The sequence below is a fragment of the Sparus aurata genome, chromosome 7 (assembly GCF_900880675.1).
Source record: "Sparus aurata chromosome 7, fSpaAur1.1, whole genome shotgun sequence".
In the NCBI taxonomy this organism is placed as follows: domain Eukaryota; kingdom Metazoa; phylum Chordata; class Actinopteri; order Spariformes; family Sparidae; genus Sparus; species Sparus aurata.
The window spans coordinates 26,365,794-26,386,335 of record NC_044193.1 but is presented as its reverse complement, the minus strand read 5'-3'; the positions used below and the strand labels follow the sequence as shown (position 1 = coordinate 26,386,335).

At 44.9% G+C, this 20,542-nt stretch overlaps 1 protein-coding gene across 10 annotated transcripts in view; it reads right to left on the bottom strand.

Annotated features, from left to right (window-relative positions):
- Positions 1 to 20,542, bottom strand: part of agrn (agrin) — a 279,643-nt gene that overhangs the window by 89,783 nt on the left and 169,318 nt on the right. For all 10 annotated transcript variants that reach the window (XM_030421898.1, XM_030421897.1, XM_030421900.1 and 7 more), the window contains 3 exons: positions 7,243 to 7,467; positions 4,828 to 5,052; positions 902 to 1,108 (listed from right to left, as the gene is read on the bottom strand). In XM_030421898.1, coding sequence (XP_030277758.1) covers positions 902 to 1,108; positions 4,828 to 5,052; positions 7,243 to 7,467 — 657 coding nt within the window. The remainder of the gene's footprint in view (positions 1 to 901; positions 1,109 to 4,827; positions 5,053 to 7,242; positions 7,468 to 20,542) is intronic.

Sequence of the window (20,542 nt, the reverse complement as noted above, 5' to 3'; positions counted from 1 at the left end):
GGTTAGGAGCTGGCGTGCACTATTTCATGCAGAAAGAAAGGAGTCAGAGATGAGCAGCGCTTAGGCGGGTAGGAAGAGGAGAGGCTTTTTTTAGTGAGACAAGAGAGCGGGAGAGGAAAAACTTCTCCAACCTCACGGATCACATCTTTGCAGGAGGGTAAACAGAAAGACAAGACACTGATGACACAAAGAGACACGCGGAGACAGGAGGAGGGAGAGAAAAAAAGACAGCAGTACGAGACCCCTCCTGTTAGGTCCTTCTGGAGCGAGGGGAAGGGCTTCACCCCTCACAGTCCGCCTGATGAGGTCGCCCACTGGGTGACCCCACTTTCCACCTGCAGCCAGACAGCCAGGGAGACGGCCACATGGACAAAGACAGACAGACAGACTGACTGAAGCACTGAAACAAGAAAGAATAGCTTTTTTATACAAGACAAAAAGCAACACACGAGACAAACAGACAGAGACAGAGGAGAGAAGAGACACAGGCCACCCGAGTGGAAGACTGGCACCGGTGGAGGGGTAAAGACGGAGAGCGGATGAATGAAACATGAAGGTGGCGTTTCATTTTTGGGGGTGTGTTTGAGATGGAGGGATGAAGCGTGACAGGGATGAGGAGATGGATGGGAGGTGAACGAGTGGAGAAGTGAAGGCAGGATTCTTTTTGTAAGGAAGGCACACATGTCCTGTCGGTTTGAGCTTTCCCGCCCTCCCCCATCCCCTTCAGAGAGCACCACCCAACCATTACAGACAATTTCAGTACGGTTTCAATCAAAGACGTACAAACAGTTACCGCCTGGAAAGAGAAACACACTGAATATGAATTGAACATGCATTAAGAGACAGAAGAAGAGAGGGATTGACAGGAACCCCCTCTTTCCCGTCCTCCGGCTCCACTCACCACAGGGCCCTGGGTGCTTGATGGGGATGAGGACCTTGTTCATACACTCGGCCCTGCGTCGGTTGCAGTCGTTGATGTAGGTGTGGCCGTCCCTGCCGCACACGGGCTTGTAGGTGCCGTCGCACTCGATGGGGTCGCAGGAGCAGCGGGAGCTCAGCTGTTCCACCAGACACACGGCGTTGAAGAGACACTCCTCCTGACAGTCGTCTGGAAGAGCGAGACGCGAGGAATTACTCCAGGATCAATGGGTTGTCTTAAGTTAACCTGACCCTAGAAGCATCTATTTCTCCTTTTATTACTTTCTGAGGTTTTTTTTTTTTTTAATTCGTCACCCATCTGCACAGACACTGATAAGGCTTTTAAGATGCAGTTGCCAATTTCGCAGCAGTGTGGCAGACTGATCACCAGAGAGGGAAAAGGACAACAGAAGTACTCAGAAAATGCAAAAAAAACAAACAACAAAAACAACATTTGGAGCTAAAGTGTGAACTGATTGTTTTCTTCCTGCGGTGTGACACTGCTAGTCCGACCATGGGGAAATAAATCAGTTTTCATCCAAACAGTAATTACTTGTTAGGGTGTACCGATGTCACTGGTAGCGCGTGTCAAAGCTTTTCTTTCGGCAGCAGAGTTTAAGTCTTTATCAGAAATACGTGAAATTGCTTTAACAACACGCGAGGACTGAAAACGTGTTAGTTACAAAAAAGCAGCCATTCTATGAAGGATCCGAGGGCGTGATCACAACAATAGGAAAGAAAATTGCACATCAATTGAATTACATTTTAATAGTAGAGAACAAATAATGAACTTGAGGTCAGATGAATGAAACTAAAAGCCAACGAATCAGCAGATTGGTCGTGCAGAGATAGAAATCTCGTCGAACAAAAGAGCAGTTTTTATGTTTTTTTAGCGTTTATTGGTTTCTGTGTATTGTCAGTGTTCATTATTTCATTGGTTCTCCCTTTCACAGCACATTAAAGGGTCACTCCACCAGTTTTAAACATTAAAGTGCGTTTATAGATATTGGTGCTTTCTACTGCATACGTGAAAAAGTAGTTTAAAGCCTTTTGTGGCTCGAGATAAAGCTGCATGTAGTCCTATAATTTACCTCTAGTGATGTCAGTCAGTAGCTAGGATGCATTGTGGGTAATGTAGGCACAAGGTTTTATAAATTAAAGGAAGGGTGTACTAATAACGACTTTGATTATTTGTTACTAACCGGTCCATAATGAGCCCAACAATGCTAAGCCAATGGACTCCTTTTTAAAACCTGAAGCCTACATGACCCACAATGCAGCGGGGGCAATCTATCAGGTGACAGGCAGCATCGCCTGGAGCCACAAAAGGCTTTATACTACTTCTTCCACAGATGTAGCAGACCTACCTATGACCTGTGAACACACTTAGATGTGTAAAGTTGGTGGAGTTACCCTTTAAGTAAAAATTGAACAGTGAATTGGTCCATCTTTTTCTTTTTGCTGAACTTCAGGTGACTTCTCTGAAAGCTTGGAGAATAATTTACCATTGTGACAGATATGATTGCTCCCTCCACACAAGGGACTGAATCATAAAGTAAAGTGAAAATATTAGATTTTTATTGAAATGCAGTTTCAGTCGAGGATCATATTATTTCTATTTTAGTTCTTTAGAGTGTTTTTCTTCACACCCGACCCATAATTTTTTATTAATTTTATTGCAATAATATCCATGGTGACATTCTCTCTTAATACCACCGTGATTGAATGTTAATACATGTTCTTCGGCGATGTTACCCATGACAACTGACTGGAGATCAGGTTCGCCGCACTCCCATTTAACTTTAACAATAAAGTTCCCCAATAACTTCAAGAAAAAAATGGGGGAACTTAAAACTCCAGAGTTTAATATTAGGGTCAAGTTAAACTCTTAACTATTATATTCATTACATTTTGACTCGCTAAGCAGAAATGTACTGCGGAAATTAAGAAAAAAGAAGGCAATACTGGTAATGTGGAATGGTAAATTTACCACTGAAGTGAGAAAATCCAATTTGAAGCAGGCCTCTGTTCTGCAGGCGCTCGCTAGGCTTCGAATTTATTTCATTCCTGATCAGTGGATCAAATTTGTACAGCAATTCAATTGCTTCTTCTCTTTTCTTTAAAAGCCTGTCATGCCACACTTAATTACATCGCCGCTGTATCTGAGTGAGAGGCTACAAGGATGTGCAATGTCATGGTTACAAGTCGAAATGGCCATTTTCATTAGATACCAATTTGTAATTTGCTTAGGGATATGATTTCATGGATCTCTGTTTCAAATTGAATTATTCTTTCATTTGAAAAAGGCACAGCATTCATCCACTTGCTCACACACATGTACATGATGGCACACACACACACACACACACACACACACAGACACAGAAACACAAACTCACAATGCTACTTAGAGTGGGATTTGTGCAATTGTAAGCCCTCACACTCCTCCATCAGCCTGTCAAGCAGAGCGAACAGCAGAACCGGGGTGTGTCGAAGAATTGTGTATCAGCCATCATTGTCGGGAGTCCTGCAGAGATCTATTCCTGTCTCTGGTCTGGTCAGTGGTCACAATAATAGGTGGTGGGTGTCCGCACATCAGTGCCGTAAACCAACAGAGCTGCGGCTTTGCGAGGCCCCGCCGACAACACAGCGGGAAAATTGGATTTCCTCCGATGGCTATCAGACATACAGTAAAAGCTGACAGCTCTTTGTTGACTACGGCTTAAAGCCCCTGTTCTAATAGCACAGATAACAGCCCTGGAGGTTCTTATCGTGCTGGAGGGGGCTACCGTTAGCATGGATACAGTGCAGACCCCGAGACCTCAGAGTCATTTATCTCCGTGCTGTGTAGGAGAATACAGTCACAGAGTGCCACTTTAATACTAGTTCAGCTACAGCTGTTCACATTTTTAGGATGACATCACGTGAAATATGAGCAAGTTTACATTAATGATGTCCTGATGCAGATGTCAGATGACTGTGCATCTGTTCAGTGTGCGTCTTTTTAGAAGTAATTTGCCGCAAATTAAGTCACAAACTGATTTTTTGCTCAGTCCACTCTTGACGGATTTGAACACAGCGCCAAACTGCTCAGAAGAAAGCAGAGCACTTTACTCTGAAGGATTCAGTTGTGCACTCCACTCTTTTATTTTGACACCAGGCCATTCTTTTTGAAAATAGACCAGTTTCGTCCCTCCTCACATGTATTACATGTTTATACCCATTTTATATCCTTTTAACATTGGCTTCCTGTGTCTTTAAGAATTGATTTCAAAGTACTTGCTGCTGTACGCGTTGACTGAGATCATCCTGCATAATGCTGCAACTCATAACATCTAATATCAGATACTTTAAGACTTTTTATACAGGTAGGCTACTGCTTGTACTGGTGACTTTGAAATTTAACAAAGTCACATTTTACCATTTTTTCTTTTAGTCAGATATGTCTTTTGGGTACCTTTAATGTTTGAGGTTCTTTGTTGTATTTGGCTGGTCGTGGCTGGAAGGACATCATTAAGAAGTTGACTACAGTGCTGGAATGTAACCACGTACATTTACTCAAGTGAAAGCTTAAGTTACTAGTAACTTCATTACTGATAACATGCTGCATCTGTGCCAAAGAAGCACATTTTTAAATTAATTGATTTTATCTACATTTGGACAAAAAAAAAAAAAAAAAAAAAGATCTGATAATTGTAGTATACATACATTTAAATATAGGTATAATTTAATGGAATTTGTACTTTTGATACTTAAGACTTTTGTATTATTCGTATGGGTGACTTTCACTTTTACCAAAGTAGCATTTTAACATGATATCTTTATCTTTACCCAGATATGCCTTTTGGGTACCTCTTACAACAGAGGTTCACTAATGTCAGGGCCATATTTGTCCACAAAGCTCCTTACCCAGCCTCCTGCATCGGCCTGCGTGGATCTTCCTGAGCTTGATGCCTTTCTGCAAGCCTGTCGATCTCATGGCACACTCGCTGTTGTAGGTTTGGCCGTCGCTGGCACACAGAGGCTCATCATCCGAGGTGCACGACTCCGGCAGGCCAAAGCGGAGGGGCTGGCGGGTGATCGCCTCCACCCGGCACATCTGGCTCAGGCTGTTTTCATTGTCTTTGCACGGGTCTGCGGAGACCAAACATTCATGATCATTCACTGCCATACGAGCACAGCATGTAGCGCAATCTGATTAGTGAAATAGGTAATAATTGTAAATATCTGCTCTTGTTAATTAGACCCTTGGGCATGGAGGATAAAAGCTTTAATTAAAAACATCTCTGTCCATCTTTTGGACCTGCGAAACGCTGAATCTTAGTACGCTGGCATAACAAAAAAAACACATCAAAAAAACATCACAGGATATTATGTGTGCTGGCTTAATTTCCTCGAAACTGGCATTCCTCCCAAAGTAAAGTACCTGTGTCAGCGCTTTGGTAAGCCTGTTTTTAAATTGCAGTAAACAACAATATGCCTGTAATATTTTTCGGGTCAAACATCATCTCAGGATGCATCATCTAGGTTGAATGCATTAAGTTTTGTTTGTTTGACAATATTTGTTTGTAATAAATCCACAGAGAAGAGATGAGAGGAGGAGAGGGAAAGGAGGAAGGGAAGACGAGAAATGATCCTCCATCATTGCTGCTCGGCAGATATTATCAGTGACCCGGCAGCTGAGAGCAGCTCAGACTGGGACCTTGGATGTGAAGCTCAGACAAGGAAATGGATGAAGAGACGGTCGCTTTGATTTGCTCCCTGGCACCTCCCTGCTTCCAGGGGAGCGCCGGTCTGGCACGCTCGGCCGTATCAGTCCGTGATCATAATGGAATTGGTTTGTGGATGTGTCGGACGGACGGGGGGGGGGGGGGGGGGTTTGTTACTCCTTGAAACAGGATCCTCGGCTTTATCCTGCTCGCCACGCTTTCGGCATGTGGCGAGACAAAGGATTTATGTAGCACCGTGACATATCAAATCACTGCCAAGCTGACGATGAGTCATTCAAAACACACCAAGGATGAAACGCCCCATCATCAGGAAAGGAGTAGAAAGGAAGAGAAGGAAAATAAATAGGAGAGAATAAGGGGGAATGGCTTCCAAAGACCTCTGGCAGGGACACAAAGAGCAAAAATGTGGGGACATAAAAAAGGAACAGAGCGTTTTGGCCGCACAGGGGGCCGGTAGGCGGAGTGACCACGGCCAGCTCTGGCCAGGCCTCAGATTGTTTTATATCAGCACAATTCAAAGGCTCGCAGAAACCAGCGACAGAGCAGACTGGGGGGGTTTTTATCGTAATGCTTGCAGTGTCCCTGCATAACGCAGCGCCTCACCTGCCAGCCGCACCATTATCTGAGAGAATGACCATTACCTCCCATTAAGTCGGAAGAACAGCTTCCAGGATCCGTGCTCTGCTCTAGCTGAGCAAGTAGGGTAATTACAAAAAGAATGGCCTGTTTGCTGCAAATACTAGCAGCACGGATAAATCAACGGCATTTTTCTGGCTATGGCTAGCACCTTGAAATAGCCAAGGGTTTATATGAATGGCTGCGGGATGATTTAGAGGACCATCAAGGCCTCCCCCTGAGCACCAGCCCTCCCCCCGGGGGGGAAACACGGAGCAGCTCGGGTCACTTTGGCCGACTCAGGTTTAGATTTATACGACCAACCTTCCACCGGCGGACCAGCACATCCATCTCCCCCTTTTGACCACCACCCTCCTCTGTCTCCCGGAAGCTCCCGCTGCTAAAGAGACAGAGTTTGTGTCTGCCGCTCCTTCCCTCCATCTGGCTCGCCACCAAAAAAACACCCCGAAAAAAAAAAAAAAAAAATCCTCAAAGTTGAGCGCCTTGGGAGTAAACAACCATCGCCCGACGATAACAAGGACGAGCGAAAAAGCTGCGCCTGACGGGAAAAAACGACAGCGCTCAAGACCTATTTAGAGAAAACAACAATTCGCACCGCGGGAGTACCTGCGTGAAGCAAAGCAACCTGAATGAAAAATGAGAATTAGCAGAGGCGTTCCGTGAGCAAGTGGGGTATGTGAGGGAGAAACAACAAAAGCTGGAGGTAGTAAACAGAGCGGGGGGGCAGAAGAGAGGGAAGGAGACGAGCAGAGAACGTCGAGGAGAAAGAAGAGTGGAGTAATCTTCGTGCTGAGAGGGATCGTGATGGACACTTTTCACTCCAGCCTGACACTAAACTGAATAAATAAACCGATCCCTCATCTGAATTCCTGACAAACTCTAATCCCCACATTGATTTCTGAATCTAAAAAAAGTGCCACAGCCCGATGAAAAATAATCCCGTGAGGAGCGAGCTCACCGCAGGGCCCCTGGTACTGCACTCGTATGTTCTTCTGGTTCTTGCAGGCGTGCTGGTGGAGCTCGCACTCGTTGCGGTAGTCCTTCCCATCGCTGCCGCACACCGTCTTCTCCGCTTTGCCCTCGCAGCCGAGGGGGCACATGCATTTCGCCGACAGGCCATCTGACGACTGGACGCAGGTGCTGCCGTAGCTGCAGGTCACCTCGGAGCAGGGGTCCTTCAGAGCTGCAGGTGGGGACAGACATGAAAACAAGGTTTAGTCACGAGCAGAGGGGGGTTCTAACATTGAAGAATACAGCTGTCGGGAACACTGGCTGCCACCGGACACTGGAGAGCATCGTGGGTGACAGGCCACCTCATTCAAGTGGCTGCCGGTGCCCTTTTTTTGGATGCTCGGCGTAGTTATTCTGAGTTTGAAGAACTACTTGACACCCCTGGGTGAGGACGCACCGCCACGGCTGTCGGCTCGCACAAACAGGCTGCGTCTCATTTCGCGGCGCAGCGTGAATTGATTCAGGAGCTTTGCATTCACAACGCATTCTCCATTGCTATGCTCCGGCATGCTTTAATCGCCACAGCTGAAAGGCGACCCTCTGAATATTTACCTTTCCGCAAATGAGACCGGGAGGGGAGTGGGAAGGAGGGAGGGGGAGAGGTGTCCCGCCCCCGAGGACTTTGTTTCCACCCTAATTAAACAGCGTGCCACTTGTCAGCGAGTGACTCAGCGCGATGACGGGAGAGGGTGCAACTTTTTAATTTCGCCCGTGTTTACCACCGATCGGGGCTTTTCTCGGGTTTCATATGCTCGACAAAAGGCGGCCGTCAGATTACAATCGCTGTCATCTCGCTGCATGATACATATTTATGACTGTCATGGACAAACATGCTCTCCCTTGAGAGAGGAGCCGAGCATTGGCAGCCCTCTCATTTCCTAATCCGGGCCACTTTTAGAATAAATATTTACCCATGTCTGATATCATCCCCTCTTTTGTTACAACTGACATGAATGAATTTAATTTAAAGAGGGTGTGTGTGTGTGTGTGTGTGTGTGTGTGCGCGTTTATACTGAATCTCAAATTCTGTGTTTTGTTTTACCTTTCATCTCTCACCGTGCTGACGAGAAAAAAAAAAAAAAAAAAGGCAAAAAAAGCTTTTCGGGTCAGTCTTTTTTTCTGAAAATGCGAAGCACTTCCTCAGGACGGAATGGCACCGTCTCGTTAATAAGAGACTGGAATGTGTGCAGACATATATTATGGATGTGTAAGGACACAGTGGTGCTACGAGGAGTGCTTCTGATCAAAGGATACTCCCCCCTCCCTCCCAACCTCGCTCTCCTCACCTTCACGACACATCCCCCCAACCACCCTTTTCTTTTCCCGCTCTCTCCTGCTGTCAAGTCCTTTTGAGGCACGTAAGGCTCGTTAACGAAAACCCCCCCGACCCCCTATCCCATTTTGCATTTGCTCTGTATTGAGACACCAACTTTGAAAAGCGACTCTCGACCTATTTTTGTACAAAGTTCCTTGAAAATGAAGCACCAGATTACAGGTCTGGCTAAGGGGGACTGATGGAAAATGAAGTGCGAAAATCACGAGCTATTGATGGTGGCTTTATGGCAGCCAACGTGGACTGGAGAGTCATTGCGACTCTTGGCCTCTAATTTCAGTCTAATCATCTGAACAATGAGACACTGATGACCCGTGGGAAACAGAGCTGCATGCAGCGGAGCAGGTAAAAGGTCACGTTAAATCACAGCGGCGGTATTTCACTACACAATCTGCACTCACGAAGTAGTTTGGCCGCTTGTTATGTTGCACGCAGCACCAGTAGACAATAACCTTCAAAGCCGGACTGTTTTGATGCAACTGCTGGTGGGAATGAGAAGAGGGAGGTATGTGTCCTGACAAGAGGAAGCACCTTGTCAGAGCGCTTGTGGTTTCCAGAAAATGGTGGTTGTTATGGTGGAGGCGGCAGTCATAGCTACTGAGGAGGAGGAGGAAGAGGAGGGAGAAGCCTAGTGATTCTCCTCACCTGCAGAGAGAGGCTCCTGTTTGCTTTGTGACAGTAAACAGCACCCTCGCGCTTCTTGATCTCATTAAAAAATAGCCCGGGCCTTCTCTTCCTCGGAGCGAAGCCGGCTTGTTGACAGGCAAAGAAGGGTGGGGGCGATAGTACGGCACACGACAGCAAGGTAGAACAGGAAGGGGAGGTAGGAGCTCTTGATTTGAATGCTAACAGGGGCCGATTTGGATACGAAGCGCAGCCTCGATGGGGCGTTAGTGCAGATAAGCCTCCCTTCTCAGACTCAGACAAGCAGGCAAATTGCCTGGGCGAATGTGATCGGTGTAACAAGCCCACATGAAAAAAAAAAAAAGAAAGAAAGAGAGGAAGAAAGGGAAAAAAAACCTAACACGCTCACCACAGCAAACTTCAGGCAGCTCACGCTTATATTTTCTCATTATTATCATGAGAAAGGTGGCAAAAGAAAAAAAAAAAAAACGGCGGGGAGAAAGCAAGGAGCGGAAAAAGTCAGCCGAGCCGGCTTCGCTAAATTACAATGATCCTCGCTGCCAATTAGATCAGTCTCCCTCGCTGGAGTAAAGCTCAGCGAGGTTTAGACTGAAGGGATAATGAGAGGAAAAAAAAAAAGGGAGATGAGGATACAGATAGACGGAGAGATAAAGACACAAAGTGACACCGAAGCAACGGCATTCCGGCACAAACAGGGAGAGATGACATCAGGAGAGAGGACGCCCCAAAGACTGGCTGGCATTTTGGGCCCAATTAAGAGAATGTGCCATTACATATTAACATATAGGCTTATAGAGGGGACTAAATGTTTATCTACACTGCAGTTTTATAAATCCAGCTCCTTTTAAAGGCATTACGGACTCCTTCCTGTCTATCACAGCTGGACCTGGACTTGATTGGATCATTTTACTGAACAATGGCTAATCGCCGGAGAGCAGAATTGAAAGGACACGCCTCCTGGAATAACTACACGCAGCAGGTTTGCTTGGTTTGAATCGGGGGGGCAGCACTGTCCCACGGCCCAGGATGCATTGTGACTGGACTACCTGCCTGCCTCATTGAGAATTCATGTGCGTGGATACACACCTTCACACAGCAGGAGCAACACATGGACGTGAGCTTTAAGGTGCATTCGGGCAGCGTACAGAGGCGTTGCAAAGTGGTTTGTTCGTGATCCGAAACTTTCTGGCTTCAGCTCATGAACGTACAGAGAAGTTTAAGGTTCGGCTAGCTACAGCTGATGCTTTCACAGTTCAGAGCTAGACTACAGCAAAAGTAAACATGCAGAGATACTTAATTTGAACACGGTCACTCTTTCTCATTCTCAAACAGGTGGACATCGCTCGCAGGATTCAAGTGACTTTCACAAGTCCATTTGAGCGCGGCCTGATTGCTGGATAAAAATATTGGCATTGTACGTTTCTGCAGACCACGGGTACATTTCATTAGTACGTTTCATGCGACAGTTATGATGACGAAGAGACCACTGTTCAAGACCAACATTCACAAGTTGGAAACCACTGGATGTTTGGGACAAGACGTTGGGACTTTATACTGCAGGTCAGAGGGGCATACGTACTGGTACTGAGCCTTCTTTCCATACTCTGCGTTAATTTTGTCCATATTTTCTGATATGGGCCCACAGAGCAGTACCTCCGGTCGTGGTTGAGGGCAGTGTAGCCAATAGTTCGAGAGAGACACATCCAAAGAACAAGAGGTGGGAATGTTGAAACTTTTTGCGGACAGGTTTTGCGAGCTGGTGGTTAGTTTTAAGATGTTTACATCGGCCAGGCGCAGAGACAAACACTTACTGCACAAGAGCTGAGAGGAGATTGGTCGGGAACTAAACAGCGGAGTAAAACTGGAGGTCTGGAGACCAATTCGACTCTGAGCAGCGGCCTCTTGTTGTTGTATTGCAATTTGAAACGAACATTTTCGCATGTATAGGGAGCATAAATGAGCTTGCAGTGGCAACATCACTGGATATCTTTGCGAGGACAATCAGCAGTCGAGAACCATATGGTTTTAACAAGATGTTGGGACAATTTCCAGAGTAGCAGGAAGCAAAAATGTGATCTTTTCCTAACCCAAACCAAGATGTTCTTGTACCTCAATATAACCAGAACATAAGGACAGCATTGTCACAACAAAAGCTGAAAACTGGAGGTAAAAAAAAAAAAAGAAGGTACATTTGCCAGATAGAGATTCAATATATCCGTGGGTGACAATTCATAAATTGCCAACATTGTTCTGGCAACTGGCTTGTCGAGCATCAGATATGAAGAACTTTTGAAAGAGAAAATAAACCAAAAGCTGTTGAGAACCGTCATTTTCTGCCAACAACTCTGAATCTCTCCTTTGTCCCAGTCTGTTTTTGCTGCCGGCATAAAAGTGTCTCATTTATCTTCAAATATTTTAAATGCATACCTTTTTCGATAAAATTGCACTCATTTGCAAAGTAGAAAATATTTGAAAACTGTCAACAAAATAACATTTCCATTTGCTGCCGTGTAATTTGGTGCAGGGCTGCTGGAGTGTTGATGGTATTTCTGTATGGTGGTTTTAAGTATACAAGGTTTTTATAGAGAGTATTAATTTGACATTAAACTCCTGACAACAGAAAAGTACTGAGTCTTCAGCGCGATACTGAAGAGCAGGTGATGAGGGGCGATGTCTCCCTGAAAAGTGGGGCAGAGGGGTTTTGGAAGACGGGGGGGATTACAGTGATCCTCTCCCCTCTCATCTCGTCTCCCTGGCAGCCAGCAGACAGACGGGCAGGTGGGGAGCTCTGCTGCTCTCTGATCCACTGTTTTGTGCTGTACTTTATTAATGCTTCATTAGGGACAGGGAGCTGTCAGCGCCACGCTGGCTTTACCTGATGCCCTGCCGCCACGGCGCCAGATGTGTGTGTTCAAATATGCCAGCGCACGTTTACAGGCAGCTTCGGAGTTTAGATAAGTCCAGAAGTCAGTTTGTGATATGTATGCATGTGAATCTGTGCATGCATGCGTGTGTGCGTGTGAGTGTGTGTGTGTGTGTGTGGAGCTTCCTGTTGCGGGGGTAGTGATAAGGGAGGGAGCAGGGGGTTGGAGCTAATCAAATGCAATGATGCGATGTGGGGGGGACTTGGCAGCGTGTGTTCTAATCAAGAACCCCCCTCTATCACCAGCAGGAGGAGAAGAAGAAGAGAGACAGATAGCGAGAAGGAGAGAGAGAATGTCACAGAGAGAGGGGGGAGAAACAGCGAGGAGGGGATTGAGTCAAACTGCCGTTGAGAAAATACCGTGAGAGAGGAGAGCCAAAAAGAGGCGACACCAGCGAGGAAACATTTAGGCTGGAGCGAGACCGATACTCGGTTTTTGGTCTACAAATATGTGTTGTGTGTAGAAAAGCAAAGAAATTCTGATATTTCTCTTCACAGAATATGTACATTAATTATTCATTTCAGCGACCATCCTTCAAGTGTGTTGAAGTGGGAATTTGGTAATTATCATTCACCCCAAGTATGTCATTTCCTTGATCTGTGATTGGCCATTGATTAAAGGAAGAGTTTTGGGATATACTATAGTGCTTAATCGCTTTCTCGCCACGAGGGAGCTACACTAATCGATATTTCTACATTAACTAAGGGTCAAATAAGGTGACAGGGGTCGCTCGCAATGACAAAACAACAGAAAAACATTACCCAACCCTTGAGTTCCCCAAAGCTCTGTGGAGCATTTTATCGTCTTTTAGCTGACTGTTTTGGCTTTTACGGCTCAAAACTTCAGTTATTAGGTTCTCTCTCAGTGCTGTTATCGGTGAAAAAAGCTCTGATAGAGCGTTGGTGGAGGCCAAAACAAACTGAAAGGTGAGTCAGTACTTCACTTTATCAGGGGCATGACTTCAAATGAATTCTAAAGTTGCTCTGTGACTGCCGGATTTGGCATCCGTCCACTAAAACAACTTCATAAAGGCCATACTGTGTCAGACATGCCTGGTGTTCGGCTCGTTGTTGTGCCCTAAATTGGTCAGAAACACGAATTAACACAGCTTTAATGCTCAGACATAAGGTTGATATTTTTATTTTATTTTTCCAAAACACTGAAGTATTTCCTAACAGTAAGTATAGCTGTACAACATATCCCATTTTCAGGCTCATCTTCATCTGAACAATTACTATATACTGTAGGTCGACCCATATTTGCAGTTGACCTCTAGGCAGTGACCTCTAGTGGCTGTAGTTATAATTAAGGCAGCAAAGGAGGAAGTCAGGCAGAGAAGTACAAAGAGTGAAGAGGCAGCTAATGGAGTAAATTAGAGATGGATGGTTGGGACATACAAGACATACAAGACTTTCATACAGGGGACCACTGTTGGCGTTCAGGGATAAAGAGAAAGTCAGTGGTGAGGAATTTACACACATCCTGTTTTCCTTAACCTAACCAGGTAGCTTTGTTGCCTTAAACTAGTGTAGGTCTGGTTTCTGGCAGGCTGCAGGGGTCGTGTTGTGTTGGGAGTCACATGCAGTTGACATGTTTAGTCTGTAGGTAGGTATGAGGACATGTTGCCCATTAAGCTGATCCTTAACATTCATTCAACGCTGGTCCAAATTTCCAATATCCAGTTTTTTGAGAAAGTCTCACGAGCAAGTCATTCATAAACGCCTGAAATCTAATTTCACTTGCTTAAGTATTTCAGTGTTCATAGTGTTACTTGGAGATGAGTGAATGGCAGGTCTTTTTATGTGAAGAATCTCCTGGTATGTGGGAAACGATGCATTTCAAAGTAAAAGAAAGAAAGACGGATTTGATTGACAAGTAAGCGATGCAGCGCTCGGGAAATGCCAGAACACTGAACACTCCGCAAAAAAATAAATAATAAAATAATATAAATAAATAAACATGCGGGTGGTTTGAATAAACAAGGGGGCGAGCGAGCGTGGCAAGGCTTAAAGTTGAGAAGCAGAGAGGTGGTGTGGAGAGAAGTGTGTAGAAGGGAGATAAGCGAAAGGGGTCAGAATGGGAGCGGGAGAAAAGGCAGTATGGAATGGTCAGAAAATAAACAAGATTAACGGACAAGATCAATATAGACCAAGATCCAAGAACTGAATAAATATGGATGAGAGTATGCAGCCAGACATCCGGACCAAGTGATGGGGAGCAGGAGGCAGGGACTGAGGGGAGGCCAGAGGATTAACAGTCCTCCACACCTCTCCAACATGCTGTCAGGACACACACACACACACACACACACACACACACACACACACACACACACACACACACACACTATCCCTCCACTTTCTCTACTGCGAGGCCAATAGCTGGAAGATGATTCTCTGTGTTTGATGTAGTTCTTCAAAGAGCTCCATTGAACTGCAGCTGTTGCTCTCTTTTACACGCTTTGCTGTTTTACCCTTGAGAATGGAAAATGAAGCACAAAAAAGGCCTCATCACACTCCAGTTTGCAGGCCCACACACTCGGTGGAGTGTGGGAGTGGGTGTACAGTACGTTGGACGGCGTTTGTCTCGACAGATGTGAGCCCCGCATTTGGGCGATGCAAAAAAGAAGGCTGAAAAAACTGTGCAGGCAAAGAGGACAGGGACCGCCATTGTTGCGTTTTTATTCCAGACGGCAATAATAATGAATGATAATGTTGAAGAAAAATAGAAATGAAATACTAAAAGGTCCTGCGATTCCCAAATAGTCCATTTTGTGCCTTGGCTGTCATTTTTTTCCGGTGGCAGGTATCTCACGCTTGAAAGATGCAGTAAAGCACAGGTGGGGTGCTGAAATGACTACGCCGGGCCCATTTATCCTGCTGAGTGACAGAGAGAAGGCGAGTCGGGACTAAATCGTCTAGATGTGGCATTCATGATCAATGCACGCAGGGATGTGGGGGTCTTTGAAAGGACAGCGCACGATTCAAGTAAGAACACTTAAATTCGTCAGTTAAACACCAGCAAGTATCCACGCACACAATTAGAGACCACGCGAAGCGCGGGGCGGTTACACTGGTAAATGTGAGAATCGTGTTATCTTACTAAAAAATCGAAACGTAATTTTATTAAAAAAAACACTGCAAAATGATCAGTTTTCATCAAGTGAGGTGATGATAGATGGATAGACTGATTTTATCTATGATTATCAGTCTCGGGGGAAAAACTAAAATTCAAAGGAGAACATGCTAAAGTGAACAAAAACGTATATCATGGTCCTAAGATGTTAGAAGGCAATGAATGTCCAATGTGTTAGTGTTTTGGTCAAAAGTCAAAGTCCAAGCCAACAGAAGCTCCTCTCTCCCACAGAAAACACTGCTCCTGAAACGCATCGTCAGTCGCTTTCCCTTTAATATTGTGACTCTGTGACATCGCACTACGTCACCGAGTCACACGTTGCAGAATCTATGCCTTGCAGCTGGTTCGGCACATAAAGTATTTATTGAGCACAGCTGCTCTGCTTGTTAGTGGTGCTGGTTCAGGCATGTTCGGGCTGACCAATCAGACGGAGCATTTAAAACAGAGGGGAGATACGGAGCTGCAAAACTGGACAGTATAAGAGAACCGATGTGTTTTTTGAGCATTAATGAGCGTAAATCCATTCTAGTAGTAACCCAAAATAAAATTAATTAACCTTACAATTAGCATCATATGTCTGCCTTCAGAAATACAACTAACTCCTGCACCGAAAACAACAACGGCTAAGATAATAATAAAACTTGATGTTTGGCAAAAGACTGTTCTACTTCATGGCACCAGCATAAAGGTAAGTAACAATACAATATTTACACAAGGCACACTGCCTGAACTCACACTGGCTCCTCACGATGACGTACTCTCTTGAATAATCAATCCGGGCTTTTTGAAAGGCTTCTTGTGTGTAAAAACAAAGGTGCGATGATGAAAACTGAAGAAATAATCTTGGATTGGGACCGAGGCCATTTGCGAAGGTGCCCTCAATATCTTGCTAATGGACTCTCTGGGTGATTATACATCATGTGTCAAACCATCCGCACAGTTTCAACTCTGTTTATTTCAGACTCGTGATCCATATAAGGAAGCTAAAAGAGATAAAAGACGCAGAACTCGAACTGATGGACAGACTCTTTAACCTCGGGGCCTCCCTGTCACCATAATAGCCTGTGGGGGGAAAGTGAGTATTAACTATTGGAAAAACGTCAGTGCTTGTAAAAAGAGTTGTGCCTCTTGGATTAAAGGCTGAGGCCTTTTTCGAAAGCAGCAAAGAAGATCATGGTGCCAAAATAAGCTAGAGATGTTATTAACTGCTAGTTTGTTTACCTCTTTAACGCCAGCATCACACATAATCAATAATGCATTTATGTTGTTTTAAATTGTAGAGCTCTCCAGCAGGCGCCCCTGGATCAAATGGAGTGAGATGAAACTCGTTAGGCCCGGTTAGCAGATGTAGCATTACGGCAAACAGTCACACCGTGGCTACGGTTCACTGACATAATGGTTTTCATCACTTAAACCTCACTGAGAGCAGCAGACAGGAGAAATTACCTCTCGTATGCATAATGGTTTTAAAAGCCGAATAATTCTCCTGCGCAAACCACCTTTTAAACTCATAAACTGGCAACACAGTGAAAACAGAAAGATGAACTTCCACAAGAGAGGGATGAACAAAGAGGTGCGAGTGCTCACACGGGCTAAGTGGCGCATATGTCGCAAGTATCCTTTCATTAGCTCCTGATTAACGGGAGCCTGTGGTGGTGGGGAGCCAAAATCAGTACTCGTGTGCAGCGAAGCGTCGGCTAATCATACTTGGCCTTTGCCATCAACACTCGCTAATGAGCGATGGCCGCTGGGCGCAATATGTTGTGAGCTGCTACAAAGTCAGCAACGGTGCGCGTCGTTCCCCGACAGGAACACGGGAACACATCTGTTTGAGGACATACAGTGTCCACGAGAAGACGCAACGAGCTCAAAGAGGTGAACTCAAAGCCTGATATATTCACGCCGGTTATCTCGCTTCAGTGAATTAACAAACACAAACGATGTTTGTTTTTCTTCTCAAATCTTCCCTTGTTTTGTTGACGGGGCTGCCGGAGAGTTTAACCTCTGCGGGATTCGAGCGGCTGAGCTAAACTGAGACGAAAACATCGCCCACAGCTCATGATTTGACTATAAATGGCCAGAAGCCAAATTGGTTGGGGAACCAGTGCAGAGTCATGACTTTCACATTCTCACTGATCTTTGGAATTAACTGAAACAACAGCAACTCTGAAAACTTCATCAACAGCAAATAACAAGAAATTATCTCTTCACAGATTGCCACAGTAATGAGGGCCTGGCACCAATGATTGAGAGTTAATTTAAAAACTACGAGAGAACCAGTGTATTCTAATGTAAAACTTGTGTAAAGAGACCGACGCGCTGTTTATCGACTTCAATTTCTCTCTCTCGCATACGCACGCACGCGCACGCTTGCAATCAGATAAACCCCCTGAAATCAGCCTTGCAATATAGGACCCTGTTTAACATGACAACAATTTAATTTAAGCTATTTTGATAAGCCTCTCCGGCGGAGACAGAATGACGCCGCTGCAGGAGGAGCAGAGAGTACTGACATTTATTCAGAGCAAATAGTAGATGAAAATAACTGGGATTGATTCTCTTCTTTTTTCTGCCAAGCGTTATTAACGCGGGCAGGCAGGCGAGCACTGCGGTGTGTGTGGATTATTCTAATTGTGAAGAAAATTGTTATATATCAGATATAAATAAAAATTAGGTAGTACATTGGTCCGTCCTCCCAATCCTCGCAGAGTTCGACTGAAGTTAATGTGATTAGGGGAAACAGTCAACAAAGTGGCATTCAGATTGTCGCCAGGGAAAATGAGTCACACCATCCGCCTCGCCAGTCAAGTGACCCGACCCGGCGTTTTTTAATGGCGTCCTGCTTGTGTAATTCCGCGACGTGCGGGATGTCTTGACAGGACACGCCACACAGAGGAAGTGTTCGTGGGAGACACGGGCATGCACCGCGGCGACAGAGAAAAGAAAGGGGAGACTCCTGGGCGGAAAAGCAATTCACTGTGAATTGCTTTGTCCAAAAAATGAGGGTTCTTCAAAACAAATGAATCCAAACCACCAGGATGCCGCCGTTAAGTCTCAGGTGCCGTTCTGCCACTTAAGGCACTTGAAAACAAGAAAAGTTCCAGCTTTTATAGGGTGGCGGAAGGAGTTATTCAGGAGGAAATCATTTATTCTTTTAAAGGAGCAAACATGAGAGAGATAATACTGGTCAAACTTTAAACATAATACTCATTTCATCTTTTTCACTTGGATCATTTTAAGGTTACAATCCTTACAATTCAGCTTTTCACAGAATCAAATCACATTTTTATTACTATTTATGGTCAGCTGCATTTTCACCAAAACCAATTTAACGTGTTTCATCCTGGCATCATCTCTTCATGTTAAAAATGCCACTGTTACTGCTGCACGGCATTTAAAGGAGTCATCACCTGTTTTTTTACTATCCAGTCCCTCTTGGATCGCTTTGGAATTGGCCGCAGGAAGGACAGAGCCGGAATGGGGGGCGAGCCTGCATGCACACAGACTCCAAAACATAAACAGCCCCCTGTCATGGCGCACACACTAAATGACGAACCTTACGGAATTCAGGCATTTATGTACGAGCCGGAGTCGGAACCTGAACGGGAGAGTGAAGAAGGCAGAGACGTTGGAAGAGACACGTTTACAGCAGGATGTCTCTGAATGGTTTTTTTTTCCTTCTTACTTTTTTATTTCCGCTTATGCAAGTAGCCTCCTGTGGTAACGTCACCACAGGAGCAGAGTCAAAATCTCGAGCTTTAGGAATGCGCACCCTTGTGCGCTATTCCTGTTCGGAAAAAGAGCCAAAGCGAGCCACTTTCAAACTCCAGCTTTTCAGGCAAGTTTCAACTGAGGTCCAACACCAATATATGTTTTAACAAGAGAAATTGCGATTTCCGGGTGACGACTCCTTTAAAGTGTCCGGGCAGTGCACAGGGGATTCACCAGAAACAAGACGTGTGTGTGTGTGTGTTCACTGTTACTTAAATTTTACTTAACGTTCATTTTATTTGATTTATGTCACCACAATAGTTAACAGGCGGCTGCCGATTGTATTAGATATAGTATCGAATCAGACGTATCAGAGCTCTAGTAGAATACCGCTGATGAAAACCAAACCTTTCCTACCGCCTGGACTATCTGAAGGTTAGCCCTGACTTCATTTTCCAAGCGTTTTGTCAGCGGCTCAGAAATACCTACTACAATGGAAGAATGGAACAAGTATGAGCAGTCACAGTGATCTGTTAGATAAAGGAGTGGCGGCAGCAGGCTCCTCATCAAGGTCACCAGCTGCCTGCACTGTAGCCTGCTGTCAGTCAAAGTAGCTGACTTGAGAACCACGGGGGAAAACAAGGCGAAGTGATGTGCCAATATTCTGTGATTGCCATCGGTTCTATTCACAGAAGTCATTCTTTATGATTCCTGCAGTAAAAAGAGGTTAAATCATGAAATATTCAGAGCAAATGTTGCCAGAGGTAGACCTGTCTTCTTCTTATTCACTTTGCCACTGAACTCCGTACATAACAGACAGTCGGTAGTTTACTCTTCAATAGATAAATAAAAATGAGACAATTTAGAATTTTCATCATTTTTGGTGTCTATAAATTGCAACGTAATGGCTTGTTTTTTTTGTTTTTTCTCTAAAGGGGTTAGAGAAATACTCTTAATACATCAGAATTTTCTGTGGAAAGATTATGTGACGATGTGGAAAAATCAATCATCTGACATCTGAAACCAAATTCTCGACGTAAGGATCGCCAGCAGCAATTCTGTGAGAGCGGACTGAACCAGCTGGATGATACAACAAGTTTTTGTTGAGGGTGGCATTTTTTAAAATTAAGGATGATACAGCTCAGTTTGTTTTAAAAGTAACAAATAGTCACCCTGTATCAAAATGCATCAATAATACGTGTTATAATCAAACCATAGCTCACTGGATCAGAAGCTAATCGAGTTAACAACATTACCATTCCAGCCCAGGTGTTAACGATCCCTCGTTAGATGACTAACATGAACACCAGCAGGACTCTGGCTCGTAACGACCTGGATCGATAAGCGCCACGCTGCTTCGTCTTAGGTTTGACACGAGACAATACAAGTTGATTCGCAAACACACGTGACTGCATCCCTGTGGCTGAACATCTAAACACCCGTTTTTTTGTTTTTTTTTTCATTCAGGGGAAGATAAAAGGTGTGAGAGTTTGACATCT